Source organism: Arvicola amphibius, chromosome 11 (assembly GCF_903992535.2).
Source record: "Arvicola amphibius chromosome 11, mArvAmp1.2, whole genome shotgun sequence".
Classification (NCBI taxonomy): Eukaryota; Metazoa; Chordata; class Mammalia; order Rodentia; family Cricetidae; genus Arvicola; species Arvicola amphibius.
The window spans coordinates 8876810-8893060 of NC_052057.2; the positions used below are offsets into that span (position 1 = coordinate 8876810).

At 38.2% G+C, this 16251-nt stretch overlaps 1 protein-coding gene across 1 annotated transcript in view; it reads left to right on the top strand.

Annotated features, from left to right (window-relative positions):
• The first annotated feature begins 833 nt into the window (after positions 1 to 833).
• Positions 834 to 16251, top strand: part of Wdr49 (WD repeat domain 49) — a 106853-nt gene continuing 91435 nt past the window's right edge. The window contains exon 1 of the mRNA XM_038347937.2: positions 834 to 1016. Coding sequence (XP_038203865.2) covers positions 834 to 1016 — 183 coding nt within the window. The remainder of the gene's footprint in view (positions 1017 to 16251) is intronic.

Sequence of the window (16251 nt, forward strand, 5' to 3'; positions counted from 1 at the left end):
CAAGTGTATTTTCTGGAAAATGGAACATGACAACTACCCCCTCCAAAAGAGCAAAATAACAAACAACACCAAAACCACCAAACAAACAAAAACAGAACACCATCAAACAACCACCGGTTACTTCTCTCCCTTTTTCTCCTTTCCATGTTTCTTAGCTGAACCGGGGGTGGTACAGATAGGTCTAGCAATGGTGTAAAACTACCACTGTATTTTAACTGATGATATTTGTTTCCCTTCCTTTTACAGTTTTAATAAGTTGGAACCTTTTTTGAGTTATCTTTACAATGTGTACATAAAGATTATGACAAAGTGACTATAAGGAGCAGACCTTTATTAAATAAAAATAAGACATTTTGTGAGCGGAAAGTATAAAGTTCTTTAATGTCAGGCTCTCTCTTTTGGCTAACTGTATAGACAGGCTTCACAGAAAAAAAATATTTTTCAAAGTTGTCTTTAAATATTAGAGGGTGTACCTTATATCAAAAAGAGTAAGGTGAGTTATTCTTCTAAAACATAACTTAAAGACAACTTTAAACATTAAACATCAGCGCAGGGAGGAAAAGGGAAAGTCAGTTGGCTTGATATTGGTTGCCAGGAAACACACAAAAGCACCAGGATAGAGCAAACAAACAACTCCTCATTAGCTGGGAAAGTGGCCTTCGGGGGCACGTACACCACCGGGTGAGGGAAAAATGTGTTTGTTCCAATATTTTGCTTTGTAATTATATAGTTAAAATTTTCATTTTAAATTCTTTTTTCTAAGTTGGGCTCCTTCCCAAAGGAGCCTATTGAAGGAATCAAAGCAACAAAAGAAACAAACGCAGAGTTTTAGGATGCTGAGAAAGGGTGAAGTTATTAGGAGTCACCCTGATGCTGCACTTGAGTTAAACGTGGAGCCACAGCTGGAGCCAACATGCCGTGAGAAGACAGAGGATGTTACTGTGAGTGAAGCCTACAGCCTCCTTGAAAACCAGCTCCGTGTGGAGGATTGTGTGAAGATGCAGCAGGTCTTTGAGGTGAGCATTTATCTTACTGACCAGAGGATGTGGTGAAACACACACTTTTGGTTGAAAATACTGGAATAGCATGTCTGAGAGGTATCTCAGTTAACAGCATCAGCAGCCTAAGTACAAAGACCTGAATCTGATACCTAGCACCCATGTGACAAACTAGATGTACAGGCGCTCACGCATCATCTCAGTGCTGGGGACGTGGAAGCAAGGAGTCCTCTGGGCTTCGCTGGCCATTCGTCCTGCATAGTCGGTAAGTCAGCCATTTCCAGTGAGAGCCCCATCTCAAAACACATGGTGACGTTCCCCGAAGAATGATGCTTGAGATTGATCCACACATTTGCATGCATGTTTATCTGTACACACACACACACACACACACACACACACACACAGAGAGAGAGAGAGAGAGAGAGAGAGAGAGAGAGAGAGAGAGAGAGAGAGAGAGAGAGAGATTGAAAATAAAATGAATTTTAAAAAGACATTTGCTTGGTACTGCTTTGTATAACAATTCAGATTCTACCTAGATAAATACCAATTATTTCTGTGTAACAAAATCTATCATATTTAGTAACACTGAGCATCCCACATTTCATTCTTTTAATCTTTGTGTATTTGCTATTCATCTAATCCATTTTTCTGAAAGATTTCAATGTGTCTCATGCCCACTGCCCCAGATGAATTTGGCATGTTTTGATAGTCACTGCAAACATTTTGACAGCTTGAGGACAATCAAGAAAATATAACAGTGGATTATGACAGCTTTGGCTCCAGAATGAACAGAAATGTGGCAGTTTTGTTTTGATGCTGAGAACACAAAGGGTTTGAATGCTGGGGTATATGAGAGCTAAGGTGTTAGAAAGTAGATGTGTCCGAGAAATGCTCCTGATGTTGGGGCTGGGCAGCATTTGAAACACATCAGTCTTGGGTGAACCCAAACCACTCTTCAACCTCCAAGGAAAGTCTGAATGCTTGCTCATGTGACACTGAATCTTCAAAAGGGTGACCATTTATTTTGAAATTTCAAGATGAAGAAACAAGAATGAGTGAATGGACCTGAAAGGGAAAGAACATGCGGTTCCAAGCTCCCTCAAACCTTTGGGATCTATGATAGTTTTCCTTTTAAAAAGTAAAGGAAAAGACAAGAAGTTCATCTTTCACACACTCAGCAGACAGGGTGGAACCACACTTGATGGCGGGTGCACAGCCAAGGCTGATATCACGCACAGAGAAGGGCCAATGCAGAGAGGCTTTGTCAGAACCCATTTCACCACAGAGGGAGTGGCTCCCCGACATAGCTACAGCACAGGACCCTAAAGAGCGGCGCACGAGGTCCATTCATAGAACACTTAGTCTCAGAAACATCAGGCTCTGAGACGAAATTCATTTATCTTATATTACATTTTGTTCGTTTGTTTTGTTTTTTTTGTAAAGACTGCTTATTTGAGACTGTAGAGCTATTAGGCATTGGCTAAGATCCAGCTCCTTAAAAACAGGCAGTGTTTAAATGAAAAACCGAGACTGGAGGCACACTTTGTGGAGAAGAGCATTTGCATTACATATTCAAGGACCTCGGGTGGGTCACCATGCTAGATGGAAAACATCGCAATAAGAACCAGCCTCCGCCGGGCAGCTGGGGCGCATTCCTTTAATCCCAGCACGTGGGAGGCAGAATCAGGACGATCTCTGTGAGTGCGAGGCCAGCCTGGCCTATAGCTAGTTCCAGGACAGCTAGGGCTGTTACACAGAGAAACCATCTCTCAAACAAACAAACCAACAAACAAAAAAACCTCCATTTATCCTGGTACTGGGGAAGTTTATGTAAGAGCTCCTCCAGCTCAGTGCAGGCTTGACAACAGAGTGAAGGCCTATCTCTAAATCAAAATCAGGGCTAGAAAGATGGTTTAACAAGCACTTGCCTGGAAACTCTGGCAGACCTGAACTTGATCCCAGAAACTCATGGAAAGCAGACAGAGAGAACCAATTCCACAATGTTGTCCTCTGACCTCCACGTGTGTACTGTGGTATATGCCACCCATATGTGTGTGTGTGTGTGTGTGTGCGTGTGCATGCATCACACACACATGCACACACAAATAATAAATAAAACTTTAAAAATGAAACAGAAAGAAAGAAAAGTATAATGTGTTGTCTTTAGATTGGCAGTGCGGTTCTGAGGACACTCATGAGCCTGAGGACATGAGTTTGATCCCTAGCACCTGGATAACAGCTGGGCACAATAAAGCACAGCTTTAATACAATGCTAGGGAAATGGAAACAGGGCTCCCTGGCCAGCTGTTCTAGTTGATTAAGTGTTTCAGGTTCAGTGATATACCCTGTATTAAGAAGCAAGGTGGAACACTGTTGAGGAAAACATTGGATCTCTGGCCTCCACATGCAAGGCACACAGGTGCATGAGCAACTGAACACACACACACGCACACACAGAGTGTGTATTAAGGATGTATGAATGGGCATTACATATTTTACATCAATCTCTACATGAACTATCCTACACCATATTATTATTTAGTTGTTGTAACATTCAGGAACAAAGTGAGTCGTTGTGCCCATTATACATTGATACAGATGAGTTAAAATTACCACAGTGTCTGAGAGTCACAAATCAAACCTGCTGGGCAGTTCTGCCACTTACAATGTTACTATGAAAACCAGTATCTCTGAGTCTCATTTTCCTTTATTTCTAACATGGAGAAATAGGAGTTTTGTTATAAGTAAGTGGGGTATAATTACTAAGACCAGTGTTTGCCTCGCAGGAGAAGTTCTCAATGAACACAAGCTGTCATACATTTGATTAGTAGAGGCTGAGCCACATAACATCTAACATTGTCTTGATTCTAACTCAGGTTTCCTGAAGAAAGTTCTGTTTCTGAATGACACGCCATAATTTTCCTGTATTCTTCTCATTTGTGATATGAAGCGAGAGTTACCCAGGCGAATCTTCACAGAGTACAAAGGCATCATTTCCTCTTATTTCACATTTCTATTTGCAGACAAAAGGTTTTAATTGATGTCTTGATCCTTTTTGGAGTAGGGAAGTTGAAGGGCCAGAGTGACTACAAGGGAACTTAGGGTTTCATTTTCTTTCAAGTGATGGTGTCAAAGGGCCACGCAGCAGCTGGAAGGGAGTGGGGCAGTGATTATTCATAGAACTGGGAAATGCCATCATTCCAGCCTTCCTGCAGAGCTTCAAAGCTTAGAGAAATGACACAGTCTCTAGATTCTTATATTATTCTGATAGCAACCATATTTTACATTTTCTTTAGAATTTCAGCAGTCAGCCATTGTGGGAGAAGGAGTGGCTGTGGCTGCTCGTTCTGTAGGAATGGTGAGAGGTGGAGATTATGGTCCAAGAGAAATGAGATTTTTTTTTTGAAGAGCCCATGCAAGGTGCCCAAACCCTTCTTTCCTCCCACTCTCTATCGCGTGCCTTGATGTGTCAGGACCTTCTCGCTCTGCTCATGGCTGCTCCACTATCTGTTTGGTTTGGTGCCACAGTTTATCCAGCACACTTGGCTCCCTGGTCTGAGTTCTGAATTCCTTCTCTCAGCAACAACGTTTACTTCATCCCTTGGCTCATGCATTCTGGTCCAGGTTTGGTTCTGCCCTACCTACTGTATTCTATCATTTGCCCATGCATGCCCTGCAAAATTTTTAGTGTTATTTTCCTTTGTTTTGCATATGTGTATATATGTATGTGTCTCCAGGTGCAAATGTGTGTGCAGGTATGCATGTATGTATATGGTTGCATATAGAGGCCAAGGGACAACTTTGGCTGTCAACCCTTAGTCATTTTAAATTTGTGGGTTTTTTTTTTTTTTTTTTTTTTTTTTTTTTTTTTTTTTTTTTTTTTTTTACAGTTTCTTTTGCTCTGGTGCTATGCTGACTTGCCAGTGAGTCTTGTTTCTTTTGAGATGCGCTATAGAGAACAAGCCCAAGACAAGTTTCTTTTGAGATGGAGCTATAGAGAATTTCAATTTAAATAAGTTAAAGCCTTCACTCAAAGCAAGCCCATTAAGTTGAGATTGTGTAGGCTCTGTGCTCTTCTAACTTGAAGTTAATGCATAATCAGCAAATAAAAATCTCCTACAATGAAATCACTGCAGGGAAAAGCTTGACAAAAAAAGAGAGAAGAATAACCCATAACACTTTTTATTAGTTTTTCTTTTCTAAAGGCATCTCAGTGGACTTGTGCGAGGTAAATGGGCAAAGCTTAATCTGTAACTCTATTATGTGGCCCAAAGTTCATTCAGTAGCCACAATCAATTAGCACCTGCTGAACAAAAGCAGCAAGCCAGACACTTTCTCCCCCAGCTCCCTTAGTGGAATCCAACACTTATTTTTTGATGGAAGCAGGAAATCAGGCCAGTTCTGTAGGTCCCGCTCCTCAGCACTAAGGTAATGATGTTTAAACAAACCTAACACGCCTACAGCTGGCAATTGCAATTAGCAGAGGAATTCTTTGACGATTTTGTATGACTTGTTAAGATTTATGGGCAATGTTAGTAAATAGTGTCGTCACCAAAGAGTCAGGGAAATAAAGACGTGCACCGATCTCAATGAAAAAAATGTGTCTTTTATGAACGATATGGCCTTTGTACACAACTTGGTGAGGAGCTCTTGCAGGGCCGCATCTATTCCATTTTTCCCTGTGTTTCTGTATTAGAGACGTAGGGAGATGAGTCTAGAACAGGGGAGGTAATAAAGTGTGGGTTTTGGTGAACTAATGTTTAACCTTGCTCTCTGGTCAGACTGGAGTCAAGAAGCCATGAAGAAGCCTGTTAGCTAGGCGCGAGGAAGGAGACAATGCCCATCACTTCATTTGTTGTGCAACTCCACCAGATCACCACACTGACAAATTTTCTTATACTTAAATTACAGAAATAAAGAAAATTTATAAAGGATAGTTACCTGAATTTAATATCAAATAATTTTGATGTTACATTTGTTACGTGTTCCCAGAGATTGTATGCCCATAACGATACAAGGCACTACCCACTCAGGAATAGCTAAAAATAGGAAATCTTAAATAGTTCCTGCTGAATTCCCAAAGCTCCATCTTATACTTGCTCAGGATCAAATCCCGAAAGCTTTCCCCCTGCTCATTGTATCAAAAATGTCTTAGACTGTAACTCTATTATGCAGAAAAAGGGATCTTCATGTCCTCAGTCAGTGATGTGGCTCTAACAATGACGATTTTACAGGGAGTGATGTTCTCTGCTCAAAATTACTAAGGCTGCTATTTTCTTTGACTCTTCCAATTGTCATGTGTGCAGACATAGTTCCCTAATTATCTTCACATACAACATCAGATTATTACTCTAGCTTTCCTACAAGTTCTTCATTGCCTAGTTGATACACGTTAGGTGTGACTATTCACTAAATAAAATGAAACATTAATGGAATTAAAGCATCAGTTCCATACAAATACTAATAATATTTTAAGCACTCAGTATCCCTACATGGCTAGTGAGTAGCATATTAACCTGCAGGAAATACAGAACATGTTATCACCTTGGAAAAATCCTATTGGTTAGTATAGATTGAGCCATCCTTCCTCATGTTTTCTTGTTACCTTGATTTACCTTGCTTCTTTCAATATTTATGTATCTAAAAAGTTTCTCATGGTTCTCTAAACTACTGGAGAATTCAATGAAACCCCATGCATTAAATACTATGGACCACATTGAGTTAGGGCTCCAGAGAGACAGAAAATACTTTCCTCTGTCCTAGTATAAGAATTTTGATGGAGAATGCATTGACTCTATAGATTACTTTAGATAAGATGCCCATTTTACTCTGTTAATCCTACCAATCAATGATCATGGGAAATCTTTCCAATCTTCTGATATCTTCTTTAATTTTTTACCTCAAAGACTTAAAGTTCTTTTATCATGCAAATCTTTTAATTGCTTGGTTAGAGTTACCCTAAGATATTTTATATTATTTGAGGCTACTGGGAGATGTGTTGTTTTCATGATTTTTTTTCTCAGTCCATTTGTCATTAATATAGGAGGGTTACTTATATTTTTTAATTAATCTTGTCTCCAGCCACTTGGCTGAAATTGTTTGTCAGCCATAGGAGTTCTCTGGTAGAATTTTTACAGTCACTTATGTAAACTATCATAACATGTGCAAATAATGATGATTTGACTTTCTCCTTTCTAATTTGTACCCCCTTGATCATTAGTTGCCTTATTGCTGTAGCTAAAACTTCAAGTAGTATATTGAATAGATGTGGAGAGAATGCACCACCTTGCTTTGTTCCTGTTTTAAGAGGAATTACTTGAGTTTCTCTCCATTTAATTTGATATTGGCTATGTATTTGGTGAAAATTGCATTTATAAAATTTGTGTATGTCTCTTTCATCCTTACTCTCTCCTGGACTTATAGCACGTGGTATTGGATTGTGTCAAATGCCTGTTCTTCACTTAAATAAATTATTATGTATGTTTTTTCTTTAGTTTATTTATAAGGCAGATTATACTTATTGATTTTTTTTAATATTGAACTATCCTGAATATCTGGGGTGAAGCCTACTTGATCTTGGTGAATGCCCTTTTTGATATGTTCTTGAACTTGGTTTGCAAGTATTTTAACGAGGACTTTTGTATCTATGTTCATAAGGGAAATGATCTATAGATCTCCTTCTTATTGAGTCTTTATGTGGTTTCTGTATCAGAATAACTGTGGCCTCGTATCAATATTATTAATTAGGTAATCTTCCTTCTTTTTGTACTTTGTGGAATAACTCCCTGTCACTAGGGGTTATATGTAGGAGGTCCTTCCATCTATGTGTTGCATTAATTGGTTAGTTGAAGTAGGTGTGCCCTTGCTGGAGGAAGTCTGACACTGGAAGCTTACTTTGAAGTCTCATATATGCTCAAACCATACCCAGTGACTCAAAGCACTTCCTGTTGCCTGTGGGTCAAGATGTTGGCTCTTAGCTCCTTCTCCAGAACTGAGTCTGCCTATATGTCACCATGTCACACCATGATGAAAATGGACTAAACCTCTGAAAATGCAAGTCACCTGAATTCAATGTCTTTCTTTTATAAGAGTTGCCATGGTCAAGGTGTCTCTTCACAGCATTAGAAGCCCTAATTAAGACAAGAAGCGACTACAGAGATAGATTTTATGGCTTTCATTTAACAGGTGAGGAAATAGAAATCCCAAGTAAAGGATTTATTCTTGTTTGCCTGAGTTTTTGGCTGATCCAGACTCTTGTTCATTTGATCTGAGAACCAGCTTTTGTATCTTTCTTTGTAATGAATATCTCTCATTGTTTCCTTGTTCAAACTTACTCCTAGTTTTCCCCGATTATTTTATACACTGTTGTTCCATATTCTTTGCCATCATTCCACTTCAAAGTTGTTATTATTGGTAAAATTATCATCTCTTCTACAACACACAGGGGAATGTTTATGGGATATTCATAGTCGCATATTCTTTTACTCATCTACGTTCTCACACTTACGGCTGACACTTATAGAAAGGTCTATATGTAATAACTGAAAAATTCTTAAAACGAGGTCTTTGCTCAGTGAGGACTACAGCATAAGTAAACTTACAGTTTCTTTGTAGTTTCCCATTGGATTAAGAAGAATGCAAGATAGTGGGTTTATTTGTCACTTTTTAATTGCAGTGATGGAATGCCAGAGAAAATGATGCAAAGAAGGAAGGATTTATTTTGACTTTGAGTTTCGTCTTTATCAGCTCATGTTCACTTGGATGTGTGTTCCTGGGCCTGCTGGAAGATACAACATCATGGTAGAAGGCTATACGTAGGAAAAATAATCATTCACTGATTCCCAGGAATCAAAGTCTGTAAAAGAAGGGTCTAGGGACAATCCATATCCTCCCAGGCATACTCACAGTGATCCACTTTTTCCAATTAGACCCCATTTCCTAATTTTCTCCATCTCCCAATAATGCCATCAAAGTGTACATTCATTAGTGAATTAATCAGCAAATGAAGATGGAGCTCTAATGATCCAGCCACTTTCTCAAAACTCATCATATGGCAAAAAAAAAGCCCTTCAACACACGTGTGTTTGGGGAGCAGCTCAAACTCAAGCAAGAAATTACTTTCTCATACCAGAGAGAGGCCTTCCAGAAGCCTTTCTTAAGTAAGAAATACCCAGGTTCCCATCTTGCAGGTAAGGACATCAGTAGGTAGAATGGGGGTTAAGAAAGCCATTTGCAAAAATAAAACAAAACAAACAAACAAAACCACAAGCTTTATGTTACCAAGGGAGTATAAGGCATTGGTTGATTGACTGATTTAAACAAGATATTGCTGGGTAACCCATGATGGCCTTGAAATTCTTATATATCCTGAGCTGAATTCAAACTCTTGACCCTCCTGCTCTAGCTTCCCATATGCTGAGATTGCAGATGTGGCCAGTAGCGTGTATTTTGCTACCTACTTCCAGGAATCTAGAACTCATCTGTGAAGGAAAAGGTAATAAAGATGAGACTGAGGACCAAGCCACAACCATATCAGGAAGGACTTAAGGAACCGTGCTAAAGGGACTAAGGTTTATCTTGGTGTCTGTGAAGAGACTTGGCACATTTTGATTATGGAAGTTAGACAATAAGATTTATAGTTCAGGAAAAACTTTAAAGCTTGAGTAGTTTTGGAACCTTGTGGGAATAATTGTGGCATTGGCAATAGGCAGAGAGGAAGAAGAGAGACAATTAGAAAGCTAGGACAGTGGATTTGTTACTGATTGAAGAGAGATTAAAATGAAATTTATAGCTGTGATGTACACAACTGTTGACTGATTGGGCATGCTGAGTAAGGTGGAGTCAGGGAACATAGAAGAAGTGGTTAATTGTTCTCTCTGAGTTTTCTTTAAAACGTATCAAACACGCATAAAGCACGAAGCACAATTGCAGCAAAATCGTCTTCCAATTAAATTTAACAATTAACATTTTGACATGTTCCTTGTCATTTTATACATATTTTATATCAAAGGCTTCACCTAAGTTACTTAAAAATAACTTTGGCATCATAATTTAGCCTTAATTAGTTTAACATGCACCTGCTAGAAATAAATACATTCTTCTACATAACCATAATGCCCTTTTGTATCAAGAAAGCTTAACCTCATACATTACCTAACAAAATCCTTATTAAAATATCCCTACTTATCTTTGCAATATTTCTATAGAATATACATTATATTTTTTTTCACAGATCCAACCCAGGACCTATGCTTTTAGTCATTTGCTTTAGTCAGTCTTTCTTTTTGGTTTCCTTTAATCTTCAGGAATTCTTCCTTTCATCTCCCATGAAATGGATGTTTCAAAGAACTTGTGCCAGTAGGGCGTTCTAAACTACAATTGGGGTTGGATTAGTGCCTCTTCACTTTTAGATTTAGGCCCCCTAATGTTTGACAACGACACAGCTCAGAAACTATTCTGTCTACTGCTTGTCTGGCATAAGGAATAATACTGTAAGAATCGGTCATCTTGATTCTTAACTTGGTAAACACCTGGGGGATTAATGAAGGATCCTCTGGGGAGGGCCTTTGCGATGGCATTTCTAGAAACATGTAGATCATAAAGGTTCTCATCTACAGAATAGATCAATATTATGATGAAGTTATAATGTGGTAGCATGTATTATGATGGTAAATTGTATAGAATGGATCCTAACCAGAAGAAGTAAATCACTGGGTGTGTGTCCTTAGGTGTATGCTTTGGTCTGTTCCTTTTTGCTACAACATTTTTCAGCCTTCTAAACAACATGAGGTTAGAAGAGCTCTCTACCACACAGCTCCACCATCAAGAGGTACTATCCAAACATACAAAGAAAAGCAAATAAATACCAAACCTTCAGATACCATGAGTCTATGAAACTCGCTCCTCTTTTTAAGTTGTTTGGTCATGTTTTGGGGCACAGATGTGACCAATATAGTATTTTGATCTGTGATTAAAGTGGCTCCACCATAGTTATCCCCTACAAAGACACGTGTTGGGTGATGTTTTCATATTACATTAGGACTATTTTTCAACAAACTTTCTCTCACTGGCCTGATTATTGCTTTATTTTTAATGATCATTGCTAGAAACAGTATTTATAAAATGATGTTTTAAATATTATTAATCATTTTTAATTGTCAGGACGGCATCTGTTTATGACTTCTTTATCTCACTCTCGTCCCTTTTCACTCTCATTTTATTTCATCTGAGCGTACTAGAGATTCATGAATTGATATTTTATAATTGATATTTTATACTTTATTAGCCATAACTGTCACTACTCTTTGTAAGGTTCAACTTCCCTCAAGTTTTGGCAGTGGATCCTTTGAGTCAGTTTCTTTACCTTGCTTTCTCTCTCTCTCTCTCTCTCTCTCTCTCTCTCTCTCTCTCTCTCTCTCTCTCTCTCTCTCTTTCTCTCTTCTTTTTATTTTTTTATTTTTGTTTTTTGAGACAGGGTTCTCTGTGTAACCAATCTGGCTGTCCTAGAACTTGCTTTGTAAACCAAGTTGGCCTTGAACTCACAGAAGTCCACCTGTCTTTACCTCCCTGATGTTGGGAATAACGGCATACGCCACCTCTGTTCAGAACTTCTGCATCCTTTTAATATTCCCTATCAGTGTTTTATTTTTATTTTTCCAGCACAAGATTTCATTAGTGCCCAAGACTTGGAGTCTGTCACTTTTTCAAGACTCTAGTTCCATTTATTGGAGAATACTATTTAGACAATTAAGATTTGAGAAAAAGGGTCCTTACCACTACCAGGGATGATATTTCTTCTGTGTCTTTTACTTGACAGAGCTAGAATTTATTTATACTTATTCATATCAATATCCACACATCATTGATCAATAGATTTAAAAAATAATGACTTTATAATATCTTCAATTCAATTCCAACACCACAGGGTTTACTGTAAACTTGTACATTGTGTACTGGGATGTTAAGGCCTGTGTTTGTGCTAGTAAGTTCCTTTGAGAGAGTAAGTGAAAAGTGAAACCAACTAAGCCCATTGAAGTAGGAGGACACAATGAACTTAAGCCAGTCAAATGGTCTCTCCTGTCCTGTTGCTCTGTTTTTCGTGACTGTTCTTGGACAGATGGAGATTACAGAGGATGTTATAAAGGGAGGCAGCTGTTCTGAAATAATGTACCTTCTCTTCTGCTTCAAAGATGCTCACAGCATTTGACAGAGAGCCCTAATACATATTCATAGCCAGCACGGTTTATAAGCAAGGGAAATTGAGCCAAACACAATGGAATGGAGCATTAGAAAGCAGCATGCTAATTTAAAATTTAATTATAAAGATAGAGAGAGGATGCATTTTGATAGTGTGTCTTCATTCAACTGTAATGGAACATTAACAAAAACTCACACTGACTGCCTGACAAAAAATTATTAATTTGGTGAAATGCTTCATAAAACTAGTGGGGCTCGAGAAAAGATTTAGATACCGATTTTGAACTTTTAAAGAAAAGGAAACATTGTTGAATTCCAATTGTCTGTAGTAAAAGCAAAAAAAGTGTACAAACAAAAGAAAAGGTTCTGATCTCTTTAAGACTGATGCTTATATAATATCATCAAGCTTAAATGCCACATGGTACTTAATATGAGAAAAACAACAGAGTGATATTCAGGCCTTTGTTAGACTTCTAGTAATTTAGGGAGCATGTGTTACCCATTATGACTGACATATCTTGGCTTCCACTGAAATGAAAGTATTTCAAGAGAGTTTACCTTATTTGAAGTTAATTCTGTGTGTTTATAATAGTATTTGGCATGGAATGGATATTCAATGTTTGTTGAATAAATAAACAAATCTATCCTTTGATGCCTTGTATGGTATATATATCCTTGCATAATTTCTCATGAGTACATGGGTGGAAGAAAATCTTTCATCTAACATTTTGACTTTTATTTACAGGTTCTGATGGCAAATACCTAATGAATGAAGATAAAGAATCAGACCAGTATCACTATTATCCATTGTCAGACTTTGACAAGAGAGAAAATATCTAGACTTTGATCAAACTGCATTATGATTTCCTCCTAAATTTAACTTTCATGTGCATTTTTTGTCTTTTTAGATGCAAATTTTTAGGTAGAAAAAAGAGTAAATGTTATGCATTTTATTATAAGCACTGTTGTTATTGTTAAATGGTTAGGAAACATGTTTGGCAGAATTTGAAAGATGACTTTCAATATTTTCTTTGGGAATATATTGATCTTTTTCAGAAAGATGTACATGTGTGTAGTTCAAAAAAATTACATTTCAGCCAGGCGGTGGTGGCACACACCTTTAATCCCAGCACTTGGGAGACAGAGGCAAGTGAATCTCTGAGTTATAGGCCAGCCTGATCTACAAGAGCTAGTTCCAGGACAGGCTCTAAAACTACAGTGAAACCCTGTCTCAAAAAACAAAAACAAACAAACAAACAAACACAAAATTACATTTCGTCATTACCTGAGGAGTCTTTTGAGAACAAATCTCTACTTTGGTAAGGGTCTTCAGTATAGATAACCTCAGGTTTTGCTAATAAGAATATAAATTTATCTAATAATTTGAAGAAGGATTTGACAAGGAGTTTCAGAGACTAATAATGTGCTGGTTCTGTCCTTGGTTACTTGCCAGAACCTACTACCATCTCTCTGTGCTTTTCTCTAACTTTGGGAATTGCCATATTCCTGCCTACTCCACTCCAGTGACTTCTCTGACCTCCTGACATGGTCTGGAGAGGCAAATAGGTGACACATGCCTCCCATTTTAAGCTCCCCACTTTTAAAGCCACTTTAAAATCCCAAGACTGCCTGCCAAGGACCATTGCTTTCTCCTGTGCCCTTTCCCTCCCTTTGGAACTTACTAAATCCCAACCATGGACTTTTCAACCACCCAATACTTTCCTCTGGTAATCAGCAGACTACTCCTAGCTTCCTGACTGACACCAGTTGCTTCAATCAGTCTTGAAACACAGGAGCAGTTCAGATTGCTATAATAGCCTTTCTCCAAGATCTTCTACTAAGCCTTTGGAGGCATCCAACTATGGCTGACATACAGAAGGTTTGAGATAGATAAAAGGCAGAAGAAATCAACAGTCCAACTCTGCTCTAAATTTGCTCCTTTCTGAACATCATAAATACCTGTGTTGAAAAAAAGGTTACTTCAAAAAATGATAAAACAAAAAACTCAACCAACAAATCCTAGACACACAAATCCCAACATAGGAATAGAAATAACAGGAAAAAAAACAAGACAATATATCTCCTCCAAAAAAAAATCCATTTATCCATAGTAATGATCATTAGTGAAAATGACATCCTAGAAGGATTTAGAAGAGTGATCATAACTTTGTTAAAGCAACTCAAATGAGACACTATAGAAAAATTTAATCCAGATTATAAGCACAGAAAGAGAATATCATAGTGAAAACATAGAGATAGATATTACCTATTAAGTTATCTAGTAAAGTAATAGAAGAAAATTCTCCAAGCAATTGAAAGAGATGCTCATTCAAGCATACCAAGTATAGAATGCCGAAGACAGGACTAGAGAAAGGTCAAATCACTCAGAAAGTCAGCACCTCTAGAATAACACCTGATAACACAACAGAAAGTTTTAAAGCAATAAAGGCTGAAAGCATATATTTCAAGCTCTGAAAGACAACTATGATCAACTCAGACTATTATACCTGAGAAAACTATCCACTAAAATTAAAGGATAAATAAAAACTTTCTATGATAAAACCCGAGTGCCAAGCACGTTTATACATAGGGCGTGTATTCCAGTCTTTTCTGTCATTTTGTGTGTGTGCACGCGTGTATGTATGTGCACTTACGTGTATGGATCCATATGTATGTGTGTATATAATATATACTGTATGTGATAATATGGTTGTATTCTATAAATACATATACACACACAAAAAAAACACATTAGAAAAATCTGTGACTTCTAAGCCAGTTCCACAAAGGTATCAGGTGAGATACTTCCAGGTGAAAAGAACAAGCACCCCCCCTTGTTGCTTTTGAAGTTGTTGAATGAATTGTTGCATTGGTGCCTAGCCATCTCTTCTTCTAATTGATGCCAGAAGTGTCTTTGCCTCTTAGTCCGTTCCTTGTAGTTGCTGTCTGGTCTTTGGGCGCTGATCTTGATCTGCTCTGTACTGTTAATGTGTCTCAGGAAGCTGCTGAGGTCTCTCTTGGTCCACTCTATTGGACTGCTGTCTTGGTCCATTGCAAGTTGCAATTGGTAGTTGCAGCCTGTGCTTCAGAGTTCCTTTGAAGTCTTGGAGGATAGGAGGGTTTGGGGGTAGAGTAGGACTTGTAGCATACAGGGTCCAATCAATGGGGTAGAAGTATTCGAGCAGCTTACCTGCAGGGAGCTTGCCTGGTGGCTGCTCAGAGAGTCTGTGGCAGGTAGAGGAGCGGTCCAGGGTTTTGCCCCAGTATCGAGGGCCCAGAGAGTGGGGCGCTCCACTGGGTGGGTGATCACTCACCTCTTGGCAGTCTCAGCCTGTGCTTCAGAGTTCCTCTGAGGTCTCAGGGGATAGGAGGGTTTGGGGGCAGAGCAGAACTTGTTGCTTGTGGAGTCCAATTGATGGGGTAGGAGAGTCATCCTTAATCCTTTAATCAGGGAATTCTTTAAGCCCTTGAGCAGATCATTTCTATTCATTGACATTCTGAGGCCTTCTTCTAGCCCTGCCACTGTCACACAAGGAAAGGCTGTCTTCCCCATCTCCTTAGAGCCACATTGTCCACATGTGTTAAATTATATCAGACTCCATGTATAAATAATATTATATATGTAGTATATGTTCATTGTCAACTTACTCATGCTGACATAGAACTTAAAACATATTTTTATTCACATATTCAAAAATATAAGTTTTATAGCGCTAATACTAGGGATGGCAGACACAGACATTTTAAATAAACATGTAAAAAATGGTTTTATCTTTAAACTTAAACCAAATATGTAAACCATGTATGAACCATAACTAATGGAACCATCATGGAAGTCATATGTACCTCTGTGCCTTTTTTATCAGGTTCATAAATTGGAGTAATTCTCATCTCTCCTATGGGTGCATGGTGGCATTATCAAAAATGCAGAACATTGTCATGCAGCTGTTTATATTACTTCAGGGAATGTAACTGCTATTTTATGCTAGATTAGTAATTCTATAATTTTAAATACACAAAATAAAATTGTCTTTGTATTTATCAGGCTTCCTGT